The sequence below is a fragment of the Pollachius pollachius genome (genome assembly GCF_949987615.1).
Source record: "Pollachius pollachius genome assembly, chromosome: 1".
In the NCBI taxonomy this organism is placed as follows: Eukaryota; Metazoa; Chordata; class Actinopteri; order Gadiformes; family Gadidae; genus Pollachius; species Pollachius pollachius.
The window spans coordinates 25906122-25918683 of NC_136934.1; the positions used below are offsets into that span (position 1 = coordinate 25906122).

The 12562-nt window shown below is 42.7% G+C and overlaps 1 protein-coding gene across 1 annotated transcript in view; it reads left to right on the top strand.

Annotated features, from left to right (window-relative positions):
- Nucleotides 1-3318: 3318 nt before the first annotated feature.
- Nucleotides 3319-12562, top strand: part of lhx6b (LIM homeobox 6b) — a gene marked incomplete at both ends in the record, with an annotated part of 11356 nt that continues 2112 nt past the window's right edge. The window contains 6 exons of the mRNA XM_079745510.1: nt 3319-3385; nt 4286-4356; nt 10273-10428; nt 10519-10640; nt 11913-12133; nt 12541-12562. The exon at nt 12541-12562 is cut by the window's right edge and continues 79 nt beyond it. Of these exons, the coding sequence (XP_079601636.1) occupies nt 3319-3385; nt 4286-4356; nt 10273-10428; nt 10519-10640; nt 11913-12133; nt 12541-12562 (659 nt within the window). The remainder of the gene's footprint in view (nt 3386-4285; nt 4357-10272; nt 10429-10518; nt 10641-11912; nt 12134-12540) is intronic.

The following is a 12562-nucleotide window of genomic DNA, read 5'->3' on the forward strand; positions in this document are numbered from 1 at the left end:
TAATCGTATTAAGAATAAATAGGACTCCCCACTGTATGTTGAGTCCTGGGGTATTTGTTGTGATATTAATGCCTTTCTTCTTTCCTTCCTTGGTCGAAGGACGACTACATTGTAGTGAGAAGTAGCATATCTGGGTTCTCTTTATTTGCCATAGACCATAAATAAAAACAATTCAACCTGTATGTACTGTCTATTATATTATATATACTGTGCAAATGTTTTTTCCAACGGTTGCACAAGAAGCTTTGTTATTCTTTTGTAATTGAACTTATGCTAATAATCTTATTAAATGTACAAAATCCAACCCCTTCTTTCCAGCAGTATACTGAACAATGATCTCATCTATATATTTTTTTAATTTGTATAACCCATTTTTTAAATTTGTATAAAATCCATATGTAACAAGCAGATGCATATGGAAAAAACATCCTGGAAGCTTTCTGTCACACCGGACAGCTTTCCTGATAGCTGTATTAGTTCTGCATGTGTTGTCATGAATACTTTTGTAAAAACAAGATTCATTGCTTAATTAACATGAGCAAATGTTGAAGCCTTAACGTGTTTGACAAGTGTATGGATTCACCGCAGCGTATGAATTAGCTGTCTCAACTGATTGCATTGTCAGCTAGCAGCTCTTGAGCTGACACCTGCTGGCAAGGGTTCAGCATACAGAATGTCAGTCAAACAATATCTACACACTATCTATGTATTTAATATTCATGCAGTCAAATATCTGTGAATAATAAATACAATGCCAAACAATAACAAAACTTTTTTTTTGTCCTTGATATGTGTTTTGTTTCCGTGTATTTTCATTGGAGTTTGTACTTAAACCTAAACCTACTCTATGTCCTAATGAGCCTCAAAATGACAGAAGAAGAACCTTTATCAAACATTCCTTTTGGATTCAGACTCTTATAAAAACAACAGAAAAGCTGACACCAGGCCGCTGTAGGGGGGTTGAAACTGATTGTTCTGTTCTGTTTACAGCAGCCACTCAGGACTGTAGATCCCCTCCCTGGCGGGATAACCTCCGCCCTCAGTCCACTGCTCCCCGCCCGAGATCTCAGCAGAATCGATCAGCTGCATCTTGGATGTAGCCTACATAAGCAGCCATATAGTATTCCAGTTGATAAATATGAAGCAGAATAAAGCAATCAGCTGAAAGCAGTTTGCATGCCTGCGCTCAGGCCAGCAGCTTGTGTGATTTTCCCCCTGTGATCCATCATAGACTACGTATGGGGCCAAAATATACAATACCCCCAAATTGCTGTCATCTGGTGCACAAGAACTAGCACAAAAAAAGCCAGGATTTTTTTCTTCTCTGTACTTCAAATAAACTTGTATTTGTTAAATAACTGCAGACAAGCTTTTTTTTTTTTTTTTGGGGGGGGGGGGGGGGGGGGGGGCTTTTTGTTCAGTGCAAGTCTTCAGAGGGAATGAGGTGTAATGTGCTATTTCCTTTGTTTGTTGAAAGGTTGGCCGCAGTGCTAGTGAAATCTAGATGGGTTTGAAGTGCAGAGTAGAGGCAGCCCATAGGGTTTAAACAGCACCAGTGGATTGGGACTCCTTCCAAAAGCCAAACTAAATATGCAACTAGTTCCAAGTGAACTACCGCCTTGCTGTGTCTTGCAAGGCTCACGTGTGTTACTGCTTAGTCACAAGTAATGAGAGCACAGCCAGCAGCACACACCCAGAAGGACCAGGTTCACACACACACACACTCATACACACACTCAGACACACACAAACACAGCTATTATTTCCGCCAGTAATATCCTCCCAGTACCTGAATAGTATTCAAAGACATCCATAACCCACAGAATTGGCATACAACACAAATTAATACTTTGTTGCCTTTGCTTTTTCTCTCTCTGAAATACCAATATTCATATTTTATGGAGCACTGTGGGGGTAATGTTTCCTCTGCATGTAACCTCTCAGAGCAGTTGGAAGCCGTCTGTATCCCCTCCCAAATCCTGCAAGCCACTCCAGATGTCATACCAGAGGTTAAGGCAAACAGCCACAGTCACCTTATGGAACATGGTTCCCATGAAACCAGGAAGCCTTTTCCGATGGTCGAGTGGGCTAAGACGCTGGTCCTGATGCAGGTGGTGAGTTTGAGTTCTTTGGTGGCGAACCCGGGCGGAAGGAACCATTACTTTGTGAGCCTGCCTACTATCCGTTAATCATGCTTGTTTTTTATTGTAGCAGGAAACCATCATGCACTGTTGTCACAGACCCTCTAAGGCATAGCTGTCAAACTCAAGGCCCGCGGGCCTGATCCGGCCCGCGGTGTAATTTAATTTGGCCCGCCAGATAATATCTAATGTCTATCAGAACTGGCCCGCCGGTTTATCGCATTTCAGCGTTAAAACTACAAGTCCCACAATGCACTGCCGCTGCGCTGGTATGCGTCAATCGAGGCCCGCAAGCGCGAGCCCAGCCCCCACTACCTGTAGCGCTCTAGTCTAGAATGTTTACTGCAGCAGCCGCATACTGTTTATCACCTGAAGTAGCCTAGGTTTTTTAGCTAACTTTTTGTTAGCTACCTGTCGCTTTCCCCGAAAAAAAAATGGCTAAACGGAAGGTCATTGAGAACAGGGTTTTTCAAGAGAGGTGGGAGGCTGAATACATGTTCACCGATATGAAGGGCAAACCCATCTGTCTTGTGTGCGGAGCAGATGTGGCTGTCACGAAAGAGTACAATTTAAGACGGCACTATGAAACGAAACATCAAGACAAGTACAAGGATATGAACATTCAACAGAAGCTACAGAAGGTAGTGGAGTTGAAACGAAGTTTGATGTCACAGCAGACTATGTTTGTTAAAGCCAAAATACAAAGTGATGCTGCTGTAAAGGCCAGTTTCATTGTGGCGGAGGAGATTGCTAAATCCGCCCGGCCCTTTACCGAGGGAGAATTTCTAAAAAACTGCTTGTTAAAAGTTTGCGATGTCTTGTGCCCAGATAAAAGACAAGCCTTTTTAAACATCAGTCTGAGCAGAAACACCGTTGCTGATGGTGTATGTGAGCTCTCCACCAATTTACAACAACAGCTGACGGAAAAGGGAAAACAATTTATCGCATACTCCCTCGCTGTGGATGAGAGCACTGACACATCAGATACGGCCCAGCTGTCAATCTTCATCTGCGGAGTTGACTCGAGCCTGCACGTTACAGAGGAACTTTTAGGACTGAAATCAATGCATGGCACAACTATCGGGAAGGATCTCTTTGATGAGGTGTGCAAATGTGTGAATGAAATGGGTCTGCCTTGGGATAAACTTGTGGGACTAATACAATTGGGGCGCCTGCAATGTGCGGTCAAAAGAATGGATTGGTGGGCAGGATTCGGGAGAAGATGCTGGAGGTGAACGGCGCAGGTGAGCTGACAGTGTATCACTGCATCATACACCAGGGATCGTTGTGTGGCAAAGCTTTGAAAATTGATCACGTAATGAGAACTGTAACACAAGCAGTTAATTTCATTAGAGCCAAAGGTTTAAATCACCGTCAATTCAAGTCCTTTCTGGTGGAGATTGGTTCGGAATATGGTGATGTGGTCTATCACACAGAGGTGCGGTGGCTAAGCTGGGGGAGGGTGCTGAACAGATGTTTCGAGTTGCGTGAGGAAATATGTCAGTTCATGGAAAGCAAAGGGAAAGACACAACAGAGCTCCGGGACAAAGGGTTTTGGTGTGAATGGGCGTTTCTGTGTGACATTACAAGCCATCTCAATGCGCTCAACCTGCAGCTTCAAGGGCGGGATCATGTGATCACTGATATGCACGCTGCGGTGAAGGCATTTAAAACCAAACTGCGCCTGTGGGAGATGCAAATCCTGCGAGAAAACCTGGGCCATTTCCCGTGCTGCCAAACTATGAAAGAGCAGGTCTCTGTGTTCCAAAGTGCACAATTTGCTGAAAAGCTCGGCATACTTAGCGCCGACTTCACACGCCGATTTGCCGACTTTGAAGCCCAAAAGAGTAGGTTTGAACTGCTCAGTAATCCGTTTGCCGTAGACGTGGAAAGCGCACCAACCAACCTCCAAATGGAGCTGATCGAACTCCAATGTAGCGACACACTCAAGTCGAAGTATGACTCTGTTGGTGCTGCACATTTTCCACGTTTCATCCCTGACACAATGCCCCAGCTGCGTGCTCAAGTTGCTCAAATGCTCTCTATGTTTGGTAGCACATACCTATGTGAACAACTTTTCTCTGTAATGAAGTTGAACAAAACATCACACAGGAGTTGTCTCACTGATGAACACCTTCACTCAGTCCTGAGGATTTCCTCAGCTCAGAGCCTGACCCCAAACATTGAGGAACTTGCGTCGAAGAAGAGATGTCAAGTATCTGGTTCAGGCACCAGGGCAAATCACAGTGCAGTAAACTGAGCTTTAATGTAGCATAGGTTTCATTTTTGCACTTTTGTATATGTTTGGATATTAATTGAGGCATGTGAAATTAGTGTCTTTTTTATTTTATTTTGAAATTTGATCTGAGTTAGCCTCCTTGTTTCAGATTACATATCTATTTATATGTGTGAAACTAAGGCTGAGTTCATGTTTAGGCCTACAAATGAATAGATCTTATTGCAATAGCTTGTAAGCCTAAGCTTTAGGCCACTTTCAGATTCAATATAGGTAAAACTTAAGTTCATAATAAATATTGATATGTCCGGCCCACGGCTTGGACCCAGTTTTTTATTTCGGCCCACTGGGTATTTGAGTTTGACAGGCCTGCTCTAAGGGGATGGTGTTAAACACAGCACCTGCATGTCTCCAGTATGGGCCGTGACACCCACACAACATCAGCACTCATTCTGTTGAGGATTCAATGGTCGTCCTGGGTTCTGTATCCTATATGTTCTGTGTCTTGTATTCTATATGTCCTGTGTTTTGTGTCCTATATGTCCGGTATCCTATATTGCCTATATCAACTGTACTGTCTGTTTCTACTGGATCCCTTAATTTCCCCAAGGGGATGAATAAAGTATCTTGTTACTTAATTATATGTCTTGCATGTGTATTGTATCCTATATATATCCTGTGTCTTATATCCTATTTGTCCTGTGTCTTGTATCCTATATATCCTGTGTCTTATATCCTATATGTCCTGTGTCTTATATCCTATATGTCCTGAGTTTTGTATTATATATGCCTGTGTCTTGTATCCTATATGTCCTTTGTCTGGTATCCTATATGTCCTGTGTCTTGTATCCTATATGTCCTGTGTCTTGTATTCTATATGTCCTGTGTCTTGTATCCTGTATGTCCTGTGCCCTTTATTGTCTTTACCTTATATTTCCTGCATGTGTCTGGTATCATATATGTCCTGTCCTATATGGCCTGTGTCTTGAATCCTAGATGTTGGGTATTTCGTAAAGAAATAAAGAGGAGCAGAATACACCTCACATTCCATCTATACTACTACTACAATAATACAACTACTATTTATAGTACGGTTATGTTGTGTTCTGCTGCAGTGATTATGGATAAGCACCCCCCACTGATACAATCCAGAGCAACACAACAGCAGTAACAGCTTAAACTTGAGTTGTGTAAGTGGTACTTTCTAAAGGTCTGCAGTGAGACCTGTGTTGTGTTTGTGTGTGCGTGTGTGTGTGTGTGTGTGTGTGTGTGTGTGTGTGTGTTTAAGTGTATATGTATGTGTGTGTGTGTGTGTGTGTGTATGTGTGTGTGTGTGTGTGTGTGTGCGTGTGCGTGCGTGCGTGTGTGTGTGTTATGTTATGTTATGTTATAAAGGTATGTAACCCAACAGGGTTCACACCTTATTGCTGTAGAAAAAATGAAATGCAGAGCACATGATGTTGACATACCAACCAACAAACCATCCACGGGGGCTGTTAGGGTGAGTCTGATAGCTTTACCATGTGTGCACACTTGTTTTTACACTGTGGCAATGGGCCGGTCCCTCATTGTTAGCTTGGAACGGAGACAGCTGGACTGAGCTAAAGGTGGCGACACACCGGGCCGAAAATCGGCGTCGGTGAGACTTGAGAGGTCGGTGACATGAGTCTCTTTGGTGTGTACGGTGAAATCGGCCACGTCTGCCTTCTTTTCAGCTGATTCAACATGTGTAATCGACCATTAGAGTCGTTCAGTCTTTTACCATTATGATTGGTGGAGGGCTAGCAGCTTGACTAGCGAATCAGTGAAGCCCGGAAGTGAGGATGGTAAACATACCAGATAAACAGTGTAAACGAAGACAATGTCGACACACTCTCTCAACGCATTGTTTGGCATCGAATTGAATCATGTGGACCGAAGACCTCGAGCAACAATTGATCACATTATTTATTACATTTTATACTTGATTACTTCTTACAATAAAACACAGCTTTGAAAAAGCAAATCCCTGCATACACACATTTTATATAATAGGCCAAGGACTGCTCGTATTGCGTCTGAAATGGGGCCAGTCCGTGTTGTCTATGGACATCATTCACATGAAGTGAACGCTTCCTTCGTCCTCCATTCCCGTAAAAAATGTCACTACTGACAAATGCCGATTTATGAGTACATGACCTTGACATTTTAACTTTTCACATTCCATTATTCCCTGACCAAAACCTATGCGGCATGTTTCCAACATCTATGACACTAGTGTGGTGACTTAGCAGTGATGATGCTACATGAGGCAGTTATGATTTATATGATTTTTATTGATCTTTCTGAATAATCACAGTTGATAATGGTAATTGGTGTTGCATCGCTGGATCATCGGTCTGACAAGTTCTTCCAACATGTGGAACTGATCAGGAAAGAGCCGAGTGAAATTTCTGAAATCTCCTGGCTCGTCCATCTCCAGTTCCCGACACAAATTCGGATAAGCTCCTTGGCCTGCTCGCAGTTGTATCCACAGCTTCACCCTCTTAGTGTGTCTAACTTTTCTCCACATTTTTCGCTTACGACTTTCTTCTTCCCAAAGAAAAAGCTAAGAGCAGACAAGGCCAGTATCTTCATATCAACTTCATACATCGTTTGACAACAGTGACGGGTGATGACAGCGTGCTCTGTGTTTTGGTCTAGGGAGAGGACCTGTTATTTCCGGTTTTCGTTTTTTTGGACCAAAATACAGATTAGCACCGCCTGTTGTTTTGGAGACATTACATCTCGAATGTACGGCGTTGGCTGTAATTGCGTAGGTGTGTGCTTCCCATGTCGGTTGATCGAGTCGGCCAGATTAATAGCCAGACTTCATTTACCGAGGCAAATCGGGCCGGTGTGTCGCCGCCTTTAGAGGAAGGGAGATGAGATACTCTGCCAAATTCTTACACATGTGTGCTAGCTGTTATGCATCAAGCCTCTGTGTCCCACAGCATACAGTGACGTACTGCGGGTTCAAACCCTCCATGGTGCACCATGTCACACTGCTGCTATGACTAGTGTTGTTTGTTGTTTAAGATTTATGGTAGATTTTAATGTGTTTTATCAGGCCTGAAATCAGTCACACACTGCCTAAGAGGTAGTGTGAGAACAGGGCCGTAGCCAGGAAATTATTACTGTGGTGGCCAGCTCGGGCTAGTCTTATATTTGGGGTGGCACTTGATTGTCAAGGGGGGGGGGGGGGGATATTTTAGGTACAATATTTATTAATAACGTGAAAATATAACACTTTGAATATGAATAATAAGTCAAAGTTAGATCAAACTAATAGTGCATATATTTCATTTTAGACCGTTTCCGTTGTGGCTACGCCCCTGTGCGAGAATCTCAAGTGTGTGCGCACACACTCACACACACTCACTCTCTCTCACACATTAACAGACACAACACACACACGCAAAAAAACACAGGCACAGAAACGCGCACATGCACACGCGCTCTCTCTCACACACGCACAAAAACACACAACACACACACACGCCACACATGCATATAGTCACACACACACACACACACACACGTGCACACACACACACACACACACACACACACACACACACACACACACACTTATACACACACAAACATACACACACATCACACACACAGCCATCCACATGACCAAATATCCCAAATTCATATACTAAGGAATATTACCCAATTCCTTAGTGTATGAATTTGGGACATTTGTATTTATATTTCCTATTGATTTTCACATTATTTAATTCCGAATAATGGTTGAAAATCAATCATGCATGATAAACACAATATCTAAGGTTGGACTATGGACTTTAAATGTTTTTTTGAATTTATTTGTTTGGGTTTTATGTAAACGTCTGCACATCTTAATACGACCTGTGTCATTTGTGGTAAGGTCCTGAGCCACTAACGACACCAGCCAATGGCACCTTTTAAGAAATCTATCCTTGGTGATGGTGAGAGTGGTTCTTGAATGTTTTGTTTGCCATTTTTGGAAATATTGGTCAGGCATAGGTCTTCAAATGATAAACAATAAATGTTAACTAATAATAAAATGATCAAATCAAATCATAAATTATCAAATGTTAATGATACATCACCATGTTAACTTTGAAGGGTGTCCAGAAATAGTTGTAGCCTACTGCAATGAATCGATGTCCCACATTGACATGTTGTTTTAATAGTGTAGGAATTACTCCTCATGTCGTTAGAACTTTGTGATTTCTTCTACTGCTCCTCAGCACCGTTCGGGCTGTAGTATATATATATATATATATATATATACAACTGCGCATTTGAGTCCAACACGTTGTACTCATTCTAAACCCTGATCCGTGGGGCTGTGTCACATCCTCACCGAACAGAACTGGGTGTAAACTTTCCTTTGAGGCGGAGTGGAGCAGTGGATGTCAGGGCAGTACAACTCGATCTACGCTGCTGTACAACAACAGAACAGCTCTGAAATAGGGCTGTCATCTTCACGACACGACTTCACAAAAATATACACTTCAATAGGCTACAACAAGAAGACTGATCGAACAGAACCAAACTGGGATTGTATGGTGAAAACAACCACATCGGCACAGAGGTTGAAACAACATAACGGGAGCAGCCTGCATAGTCTCTGCAGACAATATGCAGCGGTGGTGAATACACTTTTTATGGACCTCTTCTTTTTAGTTTGCTTATCAGAACGGATGGCCTTTTCTTTACCTTGAGGACAAAGAGTGCGTAAAACGTCTTTCCCCATAATGTGGCCGCTTCGCGTTCTTGGATGGGTCCGTTCTTTAATTAAAGTGATCTCATATTTTCGTGTCAATTAACATAACCTCGAATATTCCTGATCATTTGGTTGAGATGAAGGACAACACGTGCTCCGAGTCCCACCCAGACGCACATTCTGGCGGTTTTTGAATACGAGTGTAATCACCGAGGAGCTTCGAGTGGCCGATCAGCAGCCAGACAATCAGGATCTTTTATGTTTCGAGATCAGCTGCAACTCATGGCCATTGTCTCTTATGAATTGACCGATCTCACATTAAGCTCTTCACTTAGGGGATTTTCGATTTTCGATTATACGGCTATTGAAATTAGAATGTGCCATTCTGCCGGTGGCCCGCTGCCTTCTCATGATTGACAGCTGAAATTGACACTCCACGCTTTGCCTCTCATCCAGAGGAACTCAAGCTCCCGCTAATTGCAGGTAATGCATCTTTTCACTGTGTTTGATTGCATAGGAAATATGAAGTAGCGCACAAGAGGGAGAATCGATCATATTTTTTTCTAATTGCTTCAGAATTATCTTTTGTTGCCAGCGGTTAAATGCAGGAGCCGCCGTTCCCCGGTGCGTGAGGCGGATATAGCCGCGGGTCGGAGGCACCATGCGTAACGCGGAGCGCAGCGCGCGGCTCCATCTCCTCTCCAGATAGGACCGAAGAGCCGACATGGTGAGTCCACAGTCACCATCCGAGAAACTTGGCTGCTTTGCAATCGTCATCGTCACTGTTGACTTTCTTCTATACTTCAGTGGATTCTATTTAAATCCAGACTCTTCACCATTCTTCACACTGGCGTTACAGAAGGGACGCCACTCGGACTGCTGTTTTTTTGTGTGTTTTTTTTAATATATTTTGTATTATCTGTTACTTTCTATTATTATCTGTATCGTCGGTAAAATTCGAACTAGATAGTAACGTAATAATTATAACATAATAAATAATAACAGGCCTCTTACTAAAATAACAACAATAATAATTATACTTATGATAATTACAACGTAAATAATAAATAATGGAAATAAAAATTATATTCATGAATATTCTAAAAGTCAAAATAATCCTTATGATCCTAATACACTGTGAATGAACTCTTCCCCAGTCTGACTCGGAGGTGAAGCAGGAGCGGAGCGCCTCGAGCCCGGCGGCGGCGCCGTGCGCACGCTCTCCTCCGCCGGCCTTTCCGCCCGCGCGGCCGTCGGTGAAGAACCAGTGCGCGAGCTGCGGGATGGACATCACCGACCGGTATCTACTAAAGGTAAAGTAAACCCCTCAGTAACACAAACTGACACGCAGACGCCTGCATATTTTTTTGAACTGATTTGTGTTGTGTGTTTTTGTGCGTCAGGTGAACGACCTCCACTGGCATGCCGGCTGCCTGCAGTGCTCGGTGTGCAGCGCGTCTCTACGGCAGAGCAGCAGCTGCTACATCAAGAACAAGGAGATCTTCTGCAAACTGGACTACTTCAGGTACTGACCTTCGGTTTTGACATTGTATGTCTTCTTCTCGTTAGGGCCGATTTAAGGTCGACACGATAGATTTTCCCAACATTCGTTTCTGACGTTAAATCGCAACAGGAAAAAAAAAAAAAAATGCGTTTACCAAATATCATATAGATAATTGTATGAAATCTAGCTCATTGGCCTGTAATGTTATAACAATAATTCTCAGGTCGAAGAGATTTTGTATAAGCCGATGGCAGGAGGCCTAATGCAGAGATCCTGAAAATAAACAATACAAAATAAACCATCAGTCAGTCATCCGTTTAGTCTAAGTGAACCATTAATGATGTTGTTTATATATATATTTATTCACAAACTTGTTGGTCAAAATACGTGTTTGCTGATTTGCTGAATGGACAGCGCAATAATAGAGCCACACAAAAAAACGAAATATGCAATAGCCCAATAGTTCATAAATTATAGTCTTGACGTTGGACTAAATAAAGCCCAAATTATAATCTAATAACGAAAACGTTTTTAAATCAAGACTTCTTATTTTAATAGTTTTAAAGTCATTTATTTATTTACGGTGAGTCTTGTTATTATTGTTAAGTTATTAAAATAAATCCTAGGCCTATGAGCCGTTTCCTCATGTCGGTGGTGTTAGGCCTGTTTGTGGAGGATTGACGAGAGACCTTGATAGAAAAATGGTTCAATCGAGGCAGAATCATTTTGTATTTATTTTGATTGTTCAGGTTAGGTTAGAATTGTTTCAGAAATCTCATTAAAAAGGGAGGCTAACGTATTCATTCAAATCGTGTTTACGGCCCCAAACTAAAGCGCTCAACGCTTTGAATTATAATTTCCTTTGAGCTTCCTAATGAGCAGAATGGCTGAGTAACGTGTGGGGCAAACTGACCATGGGCCAATGTTGACCCCGTGTCATCACTCGAAAATGTAATTTGTTTTCTAATTTCTAAGTTCAAAGTTTTGGTCTGGCTGGTTTTACACGAACCGATTAAAACATTTCTGCAATACTAAGCCTACAGAAACTATTTATAACATACGTTTTTCTACAGTAGAATTAAATTTAAAAAAGATCACCTCTCATCACATGTTCGTTATTATGGGCCCTTTCATTTTCTTTTTTCAATCCAATTGTGATTCAGTGAATTCTTTGAGAAGAAGTAAACCACCCATCTGATAAAATGTACTCTGACTAAACAACAGAACCCCTCTAGACTCGGATCTTGATGGAGCCTGACCCCTAACCCCCAACGGGTGGTGTTGTATCTCCAGTAGGTTCGGGGCCCAGTGTGCCCAGTGCGGCCGCCAGGTGTTCGCCAGCGACTGGGTGCGGCGCGCGCGGGGTAGTGTGTACCACCTGGCGTGCTTCGCCTGCTTCTCGTGCAAGAGGCAGCTGTCTACGGGGGAGGAGTTCGGCCTCGTGGAGGGCAGGGTGCTGTGTCGCAGCCACTACGACATCATGCTGGAGAACCTCCGCAGGGCCGCCGAGAACGGTCCGTCAGGGTCACAAACACATTTAGTGGTTAACGCACGCGCGCGCGCGCGCACGCACACACACGCATTCGCACGCACACAGAAACAATACAAACACAAATTTGAGAAATATTTAGATATAGATTCATTTATTGATCCTGGAGGAAATGAATTTGGCAATCAACTATTCTCAACACATTTCTTCTAAATGAGAGACTAAAACCAGAGCAGCTTAAACGTGAATCTAAAATCAAGAACATAGTAAATACAATTCTATTACATTCCATTCTATTCTATTAAACTAAGAGATGAACGAGGTGGACCTTTTATATCATGTGAAGGGTTCTACTCTACTAGACCAGATAAGGGCTCAGGATGGTGAACCGTGTTGTTAAGGTGCGCTCACTGTTACGGTGTTCACCTGCAGGCACCGGGCTGACCCTCGAGGG